Genomic DNA, 18,456 nt, shown 5'->3' on the forward strand with positions numbered 1-18,456 from the left:
AATAATAATCCAGTCAATTAGCTAACAACATTAATTAATGAAGTTGAATACTGACATACCCCCCAAAAAACATTGTGGAACATTGAGCACAGTTATGCCTCAGTGGGTGCCATATAAAAAAACTGGAACTCCTGATGTTAATCAGACATTCAAAACCTTTATGTAAATAGGCATACGGTTGAGGTACTAAATGCAGACAGTCACATTTATTTAAAGAAGTGTAAGTCAAAAGCTAACAGCACTGTATATTATAAGGAAATGGCCTGAGTCTCCTCTCACTAAACTGAAAGTAACTCAACTGAACACAGTGGAATTACACTGATGTAAAATGAGTATAAGTGGGAGAAGAGTCAAGCACAGAATAGACTATGTGTATATAATATATTGCCCCACAAAATGGAATGCCTGATCTGAAGGTCAATGAAAAACTCCCATTACCTTGAATCACATCAATAAGTAAAGATTATCAGGCTTATATTTTAAGACTAAAGGGGACAATATATACTGGATTAAAAAAGCTGGTATGACAAACCTCCTTATAAATGTGTTCTGACAAGCCTTTTTAAAAAAGATACGATAAAGGGGTATTACAAAAAAAAATAATTAAAGTGCAGCTCAACAAATTATTACCCCAATCTTGCAAGCACTTAGGCATGTGCTTAACTATGTGCATTTGTATAGTCTCATGGCGGTTGTAAGATTACTCCCATGTTTAAAATTAAGCATGTGCCTAATGTCTGCAGGATTGGCACCTAACTGAGAAAATTTAAAAAATCATCATGTCAGTATCTCTTTCTGAGGCAAAATAAACGGCTATACTTGGTGTCTCATCTGTAACTACACTGTATTCATGTGGTTATGTATGCTCCATGGTATGATGTATGGAACTGCATGTTTTATGTAGCTCACAGCTTCTTGCTTAAAAAGATTCATTCACATGACACTAAATGTGTTACCTTCATGTACTTATGGTATCACGCCACAGAGTAATTGCATAATAATTCAAAGACCTGGTACTTGTATTTGAAGTTTATGTAGAAAAACCAAGTGCTTCATCAGTAATTACAAAACAACTAATCACCATGTACATGCAGTACAAAGTAGCCAATGGCCTCTGCAAAATAAAGCATTATATGGCTTTTGAGACCTTGTATAAATTATATTTAAGTGTAATTCTTCAAATACTGTTACTGTTCCTTCAGTGTAAGAGCTTGTTCAATCAGATGTAAGCCCACTGTATAATATGTTCTTATTTGAGTTCACAGCTAAAAACATTCTCAGTATCTCAGTTATTTGTATTGCTGTCATTTCTAAAAGCAACATATCGCATGTTTCCTCCATTTGGTCTAATCTCGACTAATGTATATTATGTAGCTGTCATTTTTTTATCCAGACACTTACCATGTATATTTTTTACTTAGTTTGAATAATGACAATAAATATTTCCCTTGATAAAGCTAGCTTATCCAAACATTTTTAATTTTCCTAAACCCTCTGTCTGGAAATGGGAAAAACCACTGCACTGGAAAAATAAGATATTCATACGTAAATATCAATGCAAATCTCCTTATTAGCTTGTCCACTGAGCTACTAAATGTGTAATTAAAACCCACGACACTGAGTGGTTGTCAGGCTCTGGGTAATCAAATGAGCATTTCCAATAGAGTGAGACACATTGCAGGCTTGAGTCTCAGAAGTGTTGAGTATCTTTAACTCTCACTGAAATTGAAGGGAGTTGAGAGTGCGCAGCAGCTTGCAGGATCAAGTCTCTAGAGCCCCAACACAGGGAAGCACTCAAGCACATGCTTATGTCCAACCCTTTTCAGGAAAGTATTGCAGTGCGTGCCTAAGGGCTTGTCTTCTTGAACAGTACTAGAGCAGCACAGATGCGTTTGTAGTGCTTTGGTAAGATGCTCCTACACACTGGTGGGAGAGCTTCTCCTGTCGGTGTAGTTAGCTACCCCCTTTAGCGGAGGGGGATTATGTCAGCGGGAGAAGCTCTCCCGTTGACATAGTGCTGTCTACATTTGGGGGGGAAGAGGGAGTATGGGGTTAGGTGTGTATTCCACACCTCTGAGCAATGTAGTTATACTGCTATAGGTCTGTAGTGTAGACTTGGCATTAGTCACACTGACTTTAAGGAAGTTTTCCTGAGTCAGGGCATGTCAGCGTATGTAGATTTTGTATGGAGTATGATAAACTGCAAACCTGAGGAACTGTTCTATATTCGATTTATATTTTTTATTTAAAATGACATTGTCTGATAGATACTATTTTGCCCTTTTTGCAGTCATCCCACAGGGTACAATGCTGATAGGAGCCCAGGAGAATTTTGCTTACGTTAGGGTGTGAAGGTCAGGAAATGCTCTGTATATTTTTATTTTCTGAAGAAAAAGGACACATGAAATACAGTATGCATGTGTCTGGTTTTTCATTAAATAAAAAATATATTGATAAGTTGCAGATTGGAACAAATGATGATCTAAATAGGTTTTGGCTGAATCTTTCCAATGAATTAAAAAGTCACATAAAATGTGACTTACTATGAAAATTTGTCCAGTCTATTTTTGAACTGCACAAAAATATTACTTTTTCAATCCTACATTAACTCTTTGGTTACTCTCTGATTAATGACAGAAAGCATCCTGCTTTGTAGATGGGGTGAATGGATATAGTTGAATTCCATGACTGACTGTAATGGGGATCATAGTTATAAGCAATATTGTAAAACACACTCTAGCTCTGTTTATAATTGGAACAAGCTTTTAAGACCATTTGTTAACTAAAGGCCATAGAATGAACCTGTACTTTCAACATACTATATGTTAAATTTTCATCCAGATAGTCCAACCTCTTTCTCACTAAACAGTATTTGAAATAATGGAAGTATGCCTCAGTGTAACAAATGTCTTATATTCTCTTCTGTATGTCATTCTTATTAATGGTATTCTGTTCTGGCATTCTCCTGGTGTTAGCTGTTTGGAAGTTTTCATGGGATTATAATGTATACATGTTTGAAGCATCATTGACTCTTGGGAGTTTTCTTCAAAACTTTCAGATATGGCTCATAGAATTTTTTTGGTGAGTTTTGGCATCTGACTTATTTTGTTGGCTATAACTGATTTGAAAAATTATGCTCTCAGCTACAAGGGCATACATTAAAAGTGAAGGGAATTAACTCTGAATTTATACCCTTTTATCTGAGAAGACAATTGGGCATAGTATGTTTATTTTTTAAATCTGGATGCATAAAAATGTTACAAATATAGACACTGGTCTTGCCCTCAGATTAACTCTTATGGGTCTCCCTGTAGGTGCAAGGGTCTGCACACATTGGCCCAACTGCAAGATCTGAGCTTATAACTTAAGGCTCAGTCCTTATGTTTTGCAACTCCCATGCAATTTCTTCAGTGTGGATGCACAGCACAATCAGTTTATTCCAGAGCTCCTGTGAAGAGCTTCCTAAAGCTTTAGCAATGATTTTGCTGCTTTACATTGTTCTTATAGACATTCAAAATACAGCCCCAAGGCCACAATTAAACTCGGGCAAATGCATTGAATGTCTACACAGGAGATGCTCTTATCCATTGAAAAAGCTCATTCTGGTTCAGCTGGCCAATATATAGCGGTGGTGCAAATTGCTACCTGACTCACTAGTAGCTCCCAATAGCTGAAAAGGCAAAGAACAAAAGCTAGAATTATAATGAAACTGACCTATGCATACATTTTCATCGTCCAGCTCTGCAGAAGCATTTCTGAAGTAGCCCAGCCTGCATAACTCACAGTGCTGCCCTCTAGTGTTGTGTTTACAGCTCACGCAAATGACTGTATTTAGCAGCTCGATGTAACTGCAGCGGTTGGAGTGGCCGAAGCATTCACAGTCTTGCAAGGAAGAACAGAAATGTATACAAAATGTATACAGTAGCAGAGTAATAGCACATTACATGCTTGGTTAAAATGAACTATGCATAGAAGATGAATGGGAGCACATACATGTTAGTCAGTGTAACACATGGACAACAACAGATGTTTGACTGGCATGAACATGACATCTGTTTCAGGCAGGTTAAAAATGATCAGACATTCATGACTCTGAAGATTGCTTCTCCGCAGTAGAGCTGATGGAAATGAAGCATTTGCAGTTGTAAACCTTTCAAGGGTTTTGAAGGCTCGGTTTACAAATGCATATCTTTTGCACATTTGAGATGGAAATACTCAAAACATGTGCAAAACTTTCTTACTCTTAAAAAAAATTACAAAATGTTAAATATGTAGGACAAAATTGTCAAACTTGGGTGCCCAAAGTCAGGCATTTAAATCCACAGTTAAGCACCAAAATAAATCAGCATCTCTGATTCTTAGAGATGCCGAATAAGCATAACCCGTGCTTAAGTAAATAAAAGTTGTGGATGTTGAATACCTATGAAAATCACGCTATTTCACTGAGATGCATAATGCGCCCAAATTTGAAAATTTTGGCCAGCATTCTCAAAACAATTAATTTGGAAGAACAGAAAGGAACAGAGATGAGTGCCATTTAAATGCCAGTTAAACTGCCATCTTGAGTCAATACCCAACCTATCTTTATACCGATGAGAAAACTTTTAGCATTTCAAAAATATCATGGAAAATTCTTCCGTTTGTGTAGAATAGGAAGAATGGTTATCATAGCCATCTAACATGTAGTGCCCACTTTAGCCACTATAATTGTATTGAAAAAATATAACAGGCATTGGAATTCTGTCTTTATTTATAAAACCAATTTATGGCTTGGGCACAAAAAAGTCATCCTAAACTTTTATTAGCAATTTTTTGTTGTTGTTGTTGTAACTAAGCATGACACATAAGGCTAAGATGTCTGTTCAGTTTGTCCTTAGCTTTTGTAATGACCTGCTAGCAACACAAGATTTTTGAAGCAGTCCTGTACCCTTCTCTCTGGTCTGACAGAGACTCTGTAGTCTGCTATTGTGGCATAATTAGTTTCTGGGATGAGGACATCAAACATACTGAGCCTACAATCATGCCAGCTGGCCAATCAATGAAGTCATATTGTAGGTGGATTTGGAAGAAATAATTTACCTTGCTTTGCCAACTTCCAACGAGCCGTTGTATAATAGCAGATCATTAGGTAATGAGAGTAGGGAATCTGATGGTACAATTGCTAACATCTATCAGTGAGCAGAGAGGAAGCTAATGAATGTGCTATGAATGACTGCAAAACTCACCCATATGGCCCTGTGATGTAACCTTTCAATACAATAATATCATAAACTCTTACAAAGCTACGAAAAACAAAGCTGCATAAAAATTCATTAAATTGTTGTAAAAGAACTTGGTCCAAAATATAGTTTGGACTAAAGAAGCACATCCTGTAGTTATGGCTGACTCAGTTTTCTCTCCCTCTTTTTCACACACTCTCAGACAGACATATCATAGCAGGTGACTCCACGCACTTGTTCTTGTTTCATCAGTACTAAAGAAAAAATGAAACTGTGCCTTGTACTTAACCACACTAACATGGACCCTGATATTTCTATTACATGAGAGAAATAGCTTTGTGAGTTAAGGCTTCTCCTGTCAACCCAGCTACCGCCTTTCGGGGAGGTAGAATACCTACATCAATGGAAGAAGCTCTCCTGTTGGTGTAGATAGAATCTTCACGAAGTGTTCCAGTGCTGTATGTGTAGCCAAGCCCTGATAGTTTACTACGTTACGGTTAGGTGAAGAACTGGGAACCTTGGCCATTAGACTGATAGTGTTACTTGATATAAATTAACCTCAGAGACAATCTAGTGTCTGATTAAGGGTCAGCTGTGGTGGAAAGAGAAAGAAATAACCACTGCTTCTTTATCATTTAATAAGATAATTGCTAATACATTAATGAGCATTCTGCCTTGGCCTGTAGCCATTGGGCTTGATTTTCATTTACACTAATTCCCTTTCACACTGCTCTGGTGCCCTAAAATGGGCTTACATTGTGAAAATGGTGTAAAGGAGTCTTCATGTAAATGAGGATCAGGTAATTTCTCCACTGGTAACATTAGGCCAGTTATCACAGCCCAGTAGAACATAGTACCTAGAATTGCATGCTACATCATACAAGGTGGGACGATAAAACAGGGTTGGCAGAATTCAGTTTTTGTTTTTTGATATTTTTGGTGGATAATATCAATGTTTATTTTAAAGCATTGTTCATTTTTTTAATCAATTTAAATGTTCACAGTTGGAAATTATGGGGATCAGTGTCAGACAATGGGAGGGTCAGACAATATCTATTTAACGGTAGTAGACATTGAGATTCCAAGAGTTAAAACTTTATATGCATTAAAACACAAATTGTCAAAATCACATGTCAAGATATACAAAATAAATATCGTTACATCAAACTTTAATAAGTTCTTAAGCAGCATTTTTCTTACTTTGCTTATCTGTATATTTCCATTGTTGATGGATTTTTTTTGTATGCGTCTACAGTGTCATTGAAGTTTACTGACATTTGGCAATAAAAAATTATTCTATCCAGGTCTAAAGATAATGCATATTGCCACTGTTGCAGCTTTTTCACCTTTCTGGCATAGGAACAAGTGAGTCACCCTAACCCTTACACTGAAAGACCAGAGTATGACATTATTACCCTCTGATCAGTTTAGGCTTAAATACAACTTTAGTTTCTTAGACACACAGGTCTGTCTGGAAGCAAAGGCAGAATTCCATCATAGGCAAAGCCGTTCAATCACTAATATAGAGGGGGAAAAGGTGGTAAAACCTAGGGTGCTGAAGCACTAACAAAAAAAAAAAAGACGTGCTTACAATGTTGCCATATGCTGCTTTCAGTTTTGAGCACCACATGTCAGAAAAGACAGACAAATTGGAGAGAGTTTAAAGCTGAGTAACAATAAATGGTAAATGGTTTGGAAAATAAAATCTCAGAGGAAAGGTTAAGATAGGTGGGTATATTTAATGCAAAGAAAAGGAGCGCAGAGATAGTCGAGACCAGATTTGATAACAATCTCGCTGGATGAATCAGGAATTATCAAATCCCTTATCAAGATGCAAAGGGATGAACGAGAAGACCCATTAAAGGTGCTTTTCTATAAAAACAATCCCATCAATACTGTAAAATCAAGATACAATTGCAGTTTAAAGGAAATGCATAAAATATCAACCATCAATCATTTTATTCTTCTCCGCTTCTAGTTTTAATACCTCTCATTCCGTTATGAGGAAATGCAGCTATGCAGTCACATGTGTGAAATGATACTGTCCTGTGCTATGGAGGCTAGCTCCAGCTCACGCTTGAAACATTCCCAGTGAAACTGTCACATGAACAGTTGTAGAGGTATATGGAAGAGAATCATAATTTTTGAAAAAAGACATTCCTTAGGTGATGCGTGAGACACCTGTTGCTTCCATATTTTAATTAACAGAATACAAGACTCTTTCAAGAAGAGAGAATTTAAAAAAAAGTCTCATTTTTTCATTTCCTGACAGATCTCTCTCCCTCTTCCTCCACTACACACTAGCAAATTAGATTTTCATTATAACTTTAGAAATAAGCTGCTTCAGGTTCATAACAAACAGTATGGTTCATTATCAGTTTCATTGACTGGGTCAAACTTAATTCAGATTTTTGTTAAATAAACCTATGCCTTAGTAACTCTTTTTTCATGAATAATGAGGTGTTGACAATGATAAATGAGAAAAAACAAAACACCTTTTATACGTACACCAGATAGATCAAATGATGAGGAAAAACAATGGAGGAAAAAGTTCTCAGATGGATTTCAGACTGTGAATGACAGATATTTAGCTGCAACTGCTTGTCTTTAAGTCATCAAGGCAATATTGCGATCCTTTCAAAATGCCAATATAATTCCTCCTATGTTTATATTAAAATCGTATCTGTTGATATGTAATCCAATGCATGCCTATAAATGAAGTTTGCACTATATTCACACACAATGGAGATGTATGGTACACTACCAGGGCAATAGGAGACTTTTTTGAATATTGTATCATTACACCAGATGGTATTTGTTTTATTCTAGAGGATATGAACAAGAGATCATTTACGTATTGCCTGCCCTCAACTAATCCGTTTACATTTCCTCATTTACAGTCTATGTAAATTAGTGATAAAGATAATTGTTAGGCTAACATGTTAGTTTTCTAAACAACAACCTGGACTGCCATATTCTTACTCACATTTAATTCTTTCAAAAAACAAATGCTCCACTATTTTATATACAAGCAGAGATTGTCTATGAAGCATATTTATTCTGTTCTTCACTATGGCTTATGTTGTTTATGATACTTAATGCTTTTATTGCTGTCAATAAACATGCCTCACCAATAAACTGATAGGTACACTTCACAGATATTCCAGATTCATACAGTGCAATGTTCTCACAACACATAACACTAAGAAATCACTGTATGAATCCAAGAATTCCTACCTCTCTTGTGGTTTGCAACTTGAACAGAAGAAACAGTTGACAAAGCTAATTTGGGAGCAACTGGATAGGTTTAAAAACATGAACAATAAATTAGAAAGATATCATATAGGAACAAATAAAAAAGCTTAAAAATGAATTACTTTAGTCACTACATTTTTAATTAGCTTTAAAAAATTCAACATAAGTGAGTATTTTAAAATTATTGTTTACTGTTCTGAAAGGGAAGGTTAATATTGAGGTGAAAATGGGTGAAACACTATCAATGATTAAGGTATTGGAAATGATTAAAGGTTTTAAAACAGGAAGGAGAGACTGTTTTAATAGTCATATCTGCATTCTTATTTGGTTTTGGCTCAGATGTTATACATGACCTAAGGAGTTTCTTCCCAGGTCCATAATTACTAACTATACAATATGCCTCATGGTCTGTATAGTTTTTATCAAATTTATGTACTGATGTTGTTCTAATTGTACTATAAAGAAAAGCATTATAAATAATGTACAGGTATAGGCAGCATTCTGTAATCAGGATGTGCATATATTATACTTCCAATACTTGACTCAAGGATCTTAATTCTGATAAATGTTAAACTTTTAACAATATGCTCCAAACAAGTAATCTGACCACAAAATAGTTGAAGTTTTTTGTGCTTTGTGTTCTCTCCTAACATGTAAAAGCTAAAGAAAAACTTTTAGTGTGTGGGAACAATGCATAATCTTGTACTGCTCAAGATGCCTTGTGAAGTGATGTTAATCACTTGCAGTATAATTTGTTAAACTATGAAATCCATTAGAAATGCTAAGTGTCATTTTGTTGAGGATGTTTTGATTGAAAATGCATATGAATAACAAACTAAACTTTGCTGCTAATCCTTAAAGAAAGCAGAAGAGCAGAAATCAATTTGTTTTTCTTTAAGGAACACATGCAGAAACTTGGAAAATATAACATGGACTAGCTGATTAAGACAATTCTATTTGTTAGTAACCTATGTGTATCTAGGGCAGTCTCAGTTTCATCACCACGATCAAGGACTAATACTGTAGTCCTTACAATATAACTCCCCAACAAATTGCTAATGTATTTTGTTTAGCTTAACAGCTATTTCCTGGATCTTCCTCTCACTCATTTCCTCCTCCTCCATCTGTATTCATTAGAGTTTAAAAAGAACATCCTGTGCATAACCATGGCAAGCTGCAGGGCAGAGTTCTGCAATTCTGGTGGGAGGGCGTAGGGGAAGTTGGGGAGAGCAAGGGGATTTCATGTTAAATAATGAACGGGTTTACATCTGATTGTCAAAATTTGTATCATAAAAGCTAGTACGAACACAAATTCAAATGGAAAAGCATTTTACTTTATATTTTATTACTCTTAAAAATCACTCTATCCCTTTCTGCAGTAATCATCATGCCACAGTCTGTCACTGTAATTTTTTGTGTCTCATTGGAATTCAGATGCAGAACTATTGCACTAGGGATTTCAGAGAGATTTCTGTCAATGCTAGAGGAAATTTAACTTATAGATCACAAAGAAGAATACTTATAAACATCTCTTCTGTGACCTGATCTGCTTAAAAAAAATGGAGGAAAACCCAAATTCTGAAAATACTGTATATAAGATTGTTAAAACAAATTCCAGGAGACTATGGTCCAGCTGTATTGGACTATGCAGCTGAGCTCTGAATACAAATGGGAATAACATTCAGTGAAAGAGAGACATTAAGAAATGGGTTTGATGTAGACAATGGAAATCTCTGGCACTCAAAAGTCTTGAAACTTTCTCATAAAGCAAACGGTGAGGTCTATACAATTCCAGGCTTCTCCAGAGACTCACTTTAAATTTAATCTATGAAATTGCTTACACTTTTGGTAGCTTCTTTTCCATACTTTTTGCAGTAGTGTTTCTAGTCCAGAATCTATATATTAGAAGAAGCCTTTTTCATGTAAAATTTCATTTACGCTAATTCTCAATAGATTGGTTCTGACAATACCATTACTTAGTACCAAGAGAAAAAGGAGCTGGATTATTATTATTTTGTGCCAACATGTGGGATTTTATTAAAGCAATTTAAGTAACTTTCGACCAGTAGGAATTTTACAGAATCCTACCTTGATTTGGTTTAGAAACCTCAAGGGAAGAAATATTCGGCCATATCCTATCAAACTTTGGTGGATCTGCATGCATCAGGAAAAATCATGATTTGTTATTTACATACGTGATATTGTTCTAAACAGAGAAGTGTATGGACAAAAACATAAACCACAAATATCTGCTACTGGACTTGTCTATGATGCACTTGAACAATACGTTACTCCCACATTGAACAAGAACGAGCAATTGATGATTCCCAAAACACTGAATGGACATTAAATACTGTATATAGCAATTTATCTTTCAGGATTTTAAATATCAACTGCAGTGTTAAGAATATATACTGGAAAGATATGTATATTTCTAACACTAATCCCAAACCAGGAACCTTTCTGTTCATGCTATTATTTTAAACCTAGCGTCCAGAGATAAAATGACAATATCATACAAATTCCATAATTTCTTACCATAACATCTCATTTTAAGGACTTTACATCTACAAATACTTATATAAAGAGAAGCTTCTGCTATCAGCAAGTTATATTTACTAGGGGAGTGGGTTATTTTGTTCTTTCTTTTGTGTATTGTATCTCTTTCCTATTGCCCCGTCAATATCTTTTATAGCTTGATTTCTTTTAAATAAATAAGGAAATTAATTTTTTCTTAAAAATATTAGATAAAGGGAAAGATTGCTGAATTAGTTGGGTAGGTTCCCAAACCACAGATTTTCCAATAAAAGATGAATCCCCCTTCTCTTCATCAGATGCACCAGTTCACACATATAAAGTGCATGGCAGCAGCCAATGGGAAAGAGAGCACACATGAATAAAAGGTATCAAAAATGTGTATTTGTAGAAGCAGAGAGATCACCATAGCACTTGATGAAAGAGTAGCTAGAACTGTATGCACCCGTGAGATAGCTTCCCTTTTTTAGAGTACTGACATTTATGGCTCTGATAAAGGATCACCAAAAGTAAGTCGACAAATTACTTTATTTGGTCTTGTGTTTGAATAACTGAGGATTGATCTAAAGATGTTAAGGGACTGTGAATATAGCCTCTGTATGTAACACGCACACACATACACACACAAAGTGAGGTCTGAATAAAGAGAATAGGAATCTCCTAGCTGTTTTACCTATTGCACTGATAGGATCTGATCCTTTTACTCTCCTAGCCACTGTGTAATAATACATCAAAAAATCTTTGAGACAGACTAAAGTTATGTCTAGCAGAATGGCTCTCTTATTGGCACATACCCTCCAAAAATCAGAATAGTAAGGTGGCCATCAGCTGAAATGGCCTAGGCATTATCAGCAATAACATCATACACAACACTTTCAAAAGACAAACTTAAACTCCCAAATTCATAACTTTGCTAGATACTAAAAATCATGGACTGAATAGAGATACTGGATTTATGGGTTACTACAATGCTCTCTCTATCCCACTAACGACCCCCCCCCCAGCTGCTTTCCCCCCTTCCCTTCCTCCCTATGATGGAGGACTGTAAAGGGCCACTTTACCTTAAATGGCCCCTTGAAAGCTAAACAATCTGTTCCACCTTGTTTTTAGCTGTGACACGAGTACCTTTCCCAGACTTGAAGAAGAGCTCTGCCTAAGCTCAAAAACCTCTCTCTCCCCAACAGAAGTTGGTCTAATTAAAGATATTACTTTACCCACCTTGTCTCCCTAAAGCTCTGTAATACATTTCAGACCAGCCCTACTGAGAATCTGTCACTAACTAAAATATATGCCTTATCACAGTAATCAGAGCAATTTCTACTTTGAGACCTATATTTTCAGTCTCTTGTCTGAATGTGACTACTAGTCACATGACTAGCGATATCAACCAGTTTACAGTTCTCTCAGCAATATTGCTGATAGCAGTACAGGATGTTTTCACTGAAGTGCTGTAGATTATATTATGAAAGCTTGTTTCAGAAAACCTATTTAAGCTATGGGCCCCATATAGGGGATGAACCAGGATAACAAGTACAACTTGACCTTTCAAATTTATTTACAGTAAGATGAGTTTGCCAAGTGGACGCACAAGAAAGTGATAAATGTGTGTTGATATTATAACTGATTGAAGTAATTTTGAACATTTTTGTGCCTGGAGGTTACTCAGTATTCAGACAGATACACCTTATGTGTACAAGTAAATATAAACCTTCTGGACCTTGGTAATGTAGCTAGTGCACTGACCAGTTTAGTTTTTCTACTTAGAATTTTTTCCTTCTCTTCTAGGAAAGTATCCTTTGACTACTCCATGATGTGTAGAAGGTTTATTTCGTTACCTCCCTTTCTATTGGTGGAATTTGTCATCACCACGATTTGCAATTTCTCAAGAAGAGCCTCTGTTCTCATCTCTGAAACCCAATGTTTTATTTTCTGGGTACTATTTTTATTGCTCTATCAAAACTTCCATGTGAGACTCACCTCACAAAGAATATAGACTGTCCTCCTTATTATTTGGTACAGACCCTTAACATCCACAGGTTAAAGGTTTGTGTTGTCTGGGCTTGAGTGTGTTAGGGCTGTATTCAATGATGTGAAAATGATATTATTTTATGTATGTTTAAAAATATAGGTGTTAATGCTAGAAATTAAGCTTATAAGCCTACAGGAGCCTTCTATTATGTATTTTATTGTGTCTGTGGCTTTATGCAGTAGGAGCACATTCCTGTAATTACATATTTTCCTGTGCAGTTAGGTTCTCTCTTACCTCAGTTGTAGAAGAGTTTATGAGTCATCAAAGGAGCCCATTGCAGGCATACTGTAAAAGCTAGATACTGGAACAGATTAGTCAGCCTCTGAACAGCCACCAGTCAGAATCTTTTAATAGGTTATTTAATAGCCAGTCATTCATTTACAGCAATTTGTGAAAATCTTTTTTTCCCCTGAGTTACTAATAGGCAGGCCTTGTCTACATGGGGCAATTGACTGGGATAGATATATTCCAGTATAGCTCTCCATGTGGCACTTTAAATCTGGAAGAAAAATCACATTGTTACAAAAGAATTACTTTGTGGTTAAATAATTTATCCAGAATACAGTGACTTTTATTTCAGAATAGTGTGTCCACATAGAGGCTATTTCAGAATAGTTCATTCTACAATAGCTATCCCTGTGTCAATTTTCCTGTATAGACAAGACCTAACAGTAACAGTTCTGAGAACACAGGAGGAGCAAAGTTTAGCTTAAGAGGAAAGCTATGGAATTGTGATCTCAGAAAGTACATTTTGAATATATCTTTTTTAAAATGTAAGTACTTTACACACATTTAAGTGTAGAGGGATATGAGACATGTAGTTTAGCAGACAATCCATTTTAAACATTACTTGAAAAAAAATTCTGTACAGCTGGTTAATCCATCTAGGTACAGACAGGGCATTGTTGCAACATCTTGCTCAGGTAGTAAGGAGAAAACTATTGTATGATGCTTAACAAGTGTATAATCATTTACTCATGGACTTAAAGGCCAATAGGAACTTTACCTATTGCTTTTCTTTTCACGGGATTCTTTTATAACGTTAGAACAATCTGTAGTGCTAAAGGAACAGAGGGAATGTGTATCAAAAGGCCATTGGAAATCAGAATTTGGACCAACTGGCACAGTATGGTCTTAATTTGGAGGGTTTATGTGAAATGAGTTTATAGTTTCAGCCCAATTCCAACTGGATGGGCTGGAACACAAAAACCACTGCCACAGTTAGCAAAAATTAAGCATCTCCCTTATTGGCTGTTTCAAGTGGCCAAACACTGAGTTGACGTGGGGATTAAACTGTGCTCTCAATCCAAGGTGCTGTCCTTCCAGAGTAACGTTGCGGAACGTTGTTGATGGAGTGTGTGGAAGAGGATATTACTTCTCCATGTGCTATGCATGTTCTTTGCCTAACCAGAGTATTTGTCTCCTAAGCTATTAATATTACACAAAGATTGCATTTGCTTACAATTATTAATAAAAATAATTAATAAAAAGTAGTCTTGAGTTTACTTCACTCTGAAGGTTGACAGGGGCCACTTGAATGACCAAGTGATCATTTGATTGGTACATAATAGCAGTGACATAGATGTCTGAGAAATTTAGAATTTTGTGATTGGGGAAAATTTGTTTTAAAGTCTTCAGCTTTTAAACCACTTTTATTTAAAAAGTAAGAAAAGCATGAAGGCTTAAAAATCACAATCCAATTTCATTTAAACCATGCTAAGTTGAAGTAAAGCTTCATTTAGGCTTGGCCCTGCTATTGTCTTCTTAGACTGTAAGTTGAGTTAAAGGCATGTCTCTTATAGTGTGTATGTCGAGTGCCTCGCACAAAGGGGCCCTGCTCTCACTTGGAGCCTCTGAGTGCTACTGTAATACAAATAATTAATAAATGAAACTATATGTCACTCCTATTTAAATCAGTGGAAGATTTGTATATGAATTGCTGGCATAAATGGCTATAATTAGATCAGGGGATGTTTTAACACCACTCTCGGGGAGTAAACTATGACAAGCACAACAGTATTTCCCCCTCATTGTATTTCTTATTAGGGTGATGCCTACCTCATGCAATAAGCTTACCTTAGGATGAAATCAGCTTTTTCTCACAGGTTAATAGAATACCATAGAATAACACCGAGCAAAAAAAGAAGAAATGTTACAAAAATTTAGTCTAAATCTCCCTCATTTTAGAAATTCAAAAATTTAAAATTAAAAAATGTTAACCAATGTTAGCTGGACTGTTTTTTTGGGGGCAATGTAGGACATCTCATACCTGTTCCTTAGACGGATGAAAATTCTGCATTAAAGTGGAGATGGAGTTGTTTTATTTGGCCTGGAAGCTCCTCAGCCATAACAGCTTTTACAACTGTTAGAAGAATTTGAATTGAATTAGTGGCTTGGGTGTCCAGCTATTCACTCACAGAAAGAGAGCACTCTTCTGCAGAAGTGGTTTCAATGGGCCCCGATGATCCTGTGGTGGAAAGTTTTCATAAATCAGAAAAAATCCACTGTTTCTAACCAGCAGACTGTCTGTGTCTCTCAAACTCAACAGGCTTGATGGCATTTTCTAGTTATCTAAAGGAAAGCAGTAAAAAGAATACATAGTAGATCCAAATACTTCATGGAGGAGGAGAGCTCTGAATCTTTTCCTATGGAATAGAGTTATTTTGGTCTATTACAGAACTGGTGAAATTGGCTGTTAAGTGTTGAAGACCTGGAGTATCAGACTGTGGTGCAGAAGATCTCTCTCTCTCTCTCTCTGTAATCAGGATCTGATTAAAAGTCAGAGAGATAATTTGGAAAGTTCAGTCTTCTACACTCTATGAAATTCACTGAATATTATTAGGAAGGAGGAGGAAGAGGTGGAGGCGGGGAAAGAAGGGTGGAGAAAAATTTCATATTCTTTTAGTCATTTTAGCTATACATTTTTCTGTGGCTTTGCAATAAGAACAGCCAGCACTGCACAGCTGTTGTGGCACAGATTAAATGCTTGCTGACATTCTCATACTTTCTCCAGTGTCTCATCATTTGATTGCTTTTACCTCATTAACAATTAAACTGAAGACAGCAGTGCAGTTCCTATAGTGTAGTCAGTTAAAATAGTGCTGCAAAAAGAATCTTTCTGACATGGTAACTTTGAAATTAGCTGGAGGTGATAAAGGTTGCACCTTCAAAAATGGTGAATGTGAAAAATAGTGAAGTGCCATTGGCTGTGTCTACTGGTGGCTAAAGCCATGCTGTTCAGATGTGTTATGCTGGTGGATCTGGTGAAAATACTTTTTTTTTTTTGCCCCCAATGAAAACTTTTGTAGTTTACCTGTCACAATGTTGCAGCAAATACATTCTCCTAAACTACGGTCACCCCAGATGGGAATTTTCTCTTCCAAGGTTTAGTGGTTGTTAAGTTCCCTTGCTTATTCAATTTCAGGAAGTGCTGTAGGTTGTACAAATGCGAAATAGATTTGTGATGAGACTTACTGAAGAAATGGTATAAAAGACTCCCAAATTCTTTTCACATGGGACATTAAGGTTTTCCTCCAGATCTGGAGTTCAGATTAATGCTCTACTTGCACAATGAATTTTTTACATTCTAGAAAACCTATTTAGTTAAAGAGCAATTCAAATTAAACTTATTTTTGTGATTTAGAAGTATTAAAACAAAGGCAGAGGGAGTGTGGGGACAAATACTGCAGCTTCCTTGATGTTATGACTATGATGATTAATAATAATGCTTGGCTAAGAAGATGATTAACCTTGTTATTTTATTCACAATTCACATTTGTATCAAACAAAACCTAAATCAGAATATGTTGTTGCTGTGTCAAAACCAACGTCTGTATAATATCAAGCCAGTTTCAAATGTCTTCAAGGAGAAAAACATCTGAGAAGTCTCTTGACAGGGTGATGGATTTCTGGGGGAAACTTTTTCTTTATGCACTAATAGATCGACTCAAATAATAATAGAGAGAGATTAATAAACAAAGGCGAAATTCTGCATTATGGACGTTGAATTTCCTACTTAAGTTAATGGGAATTGCATGTGTCTATTCAGGACTAGAACCTGGCTCTACAGAAAGGGCTCGATCATGCAACCACTAAAGTTAATGACAAAACCTCTTACGGACTTCAGTGGTGCATTATATCAGGACCATAATATTTACAGTGATGTAAATAATGGGAGAACTGGAACTCAACTGTTTGTTAGCAAAAACCTTGGGTAACATCCAAATTTGTATAAGCATATCTGAGACCACTTAAAAAAAAGTGTTCATCCTGACACTGTTGGAAGCCTGAAAAACACCCCACTGATATTTTAAGGTTATGAAAGCAATGCATGAAAGTCATGCCAGTACAATCTTTTTACTTTTGTGTCTTGAATTGGTTATTATTCCAAGAGAGATTTCTGTTTATTTGAAATTGGCAATTAGAAAAACAAAAAAACCAAAACAAAACAAAACATAAAATGTCATTTGATTATCTTGATTGCATCTTGCATTTCAATATATGGTCTGTCGCTAAACTCTGACTCATCTGCCACCAGCAGGCTTCAGAGGTGATAATCACCCACACAAAGCTATTTGCACATCATGTCAATCCTATCCCATGTCTAATTATACTCTTTATAACAAACTGTTTAGCATAATTAGTGAAATTATGCTCCACAGGAATAAAGACAGAAATTATCTGATAGAAGATTAAAGTTTTTTAAAGTCAGGCATACAGGTACAAGCTAATAACTTTGCTATTTGGTCACAATAAAATACATTTTGATATATTTGCCTACATACAATTATTGTTTAAAGTAAGTTAGAGTAACTTTTTGTATAATATTTACAAATTGGAGGAAGGTATAACTGATCATAAAAGCTTACATAATTATGAAATGGTTTTGGGATTCATAAATTGCTAACAATCTCACCAATATTTTTCCAGGCACGGCTGAAAAATGCTGTAAAGACCAGCACTGGAATCAAGTATGCTGGAAAGTATCAAAGAACCTATTACTCAATTGATAGACAACAGCAGGTACAAATGACCTTAATGGGAAAGCTCTGGGTTTTTTTTTTTTTGTAGATGATCAGAAAGGATGTTTACTTAATGACCACTCTTTTTTTGTGTTTAAACTTTAATGATGTGCTGCTTTAATATGAGATGCTTTGAGATCAAAGAGAACACAGTATTATACACATATGTACACAAAGATAAATATATACATTGTTGATTTTTCTTTGGGCATGCTTTGATCATAAAAGTCTTATGGGTGTTACATGAACATCTGTTGCAGTGACATTTTCTTTGCATGTTGGCAGTTTTGTGTTCATTTTTTCTGTATTAAACTGGGAAAAGCTTGAAGCACACAAAAGCCAATACACCAGTTTGTTGTTTCATAGCAGGCAAAAAAACGGTGTCACCTGAGAATAA

The 18,456-nt window shown here is 35.8% G+C and overlaps 1 protein-coding gene across 3 annotated transcripts in view; it reads right to left on the bottom strand.

Annotated features, from left to right (window-relative positions):
- The window catches only part of NTNG1 (netrin G1), a 206,899-nt gene that overhangs the window by 47,996 nt on the left and 140,447 nt on the right, over nt 1–18,456 (bottom strand). Inside the window, exons 6-8 of one of the 3 annotated variants that reach the window (XM_039486512.1) lie at nt 10,563–10,628; nt 8,457–8,516; nt 3,715–3,882 (exon numbers count right to left, since the gene is read on the bottom strand). The exons of 1 other annotated variant lie outside the window; for it this stretch is intronic. In XM_039486512.1, coding sequence (XP_039342446.1) covers nt 3,715–3,882; nt 8,457–8,516; nt 10,563–10,628 — 294 coding nt within the window. The remainder of the gene's footprint in view (nt 1–3,714; nt 3,883–8,456; nt 8,517–10,562; nt 10,629–18,456) is intronic. One more of the 3 variants, XM_039486513.1, reaches the window with a different exon arrangement.

The sequence above is a fragment of the Mauremys reevesii genome, linkage group 8, assembly GCF_016161935.1.
Source record: "Mauremys reevesii isolate NIE-2019 linkage group 8, ASM1616193v1, whole genome shotgun sequence".
Classification (NCBI taxonomy): Eukaryota; Metazoa; Chordata; order Testudines; family Geoemydidae; genus Mauremys; species Mauremys reevesii.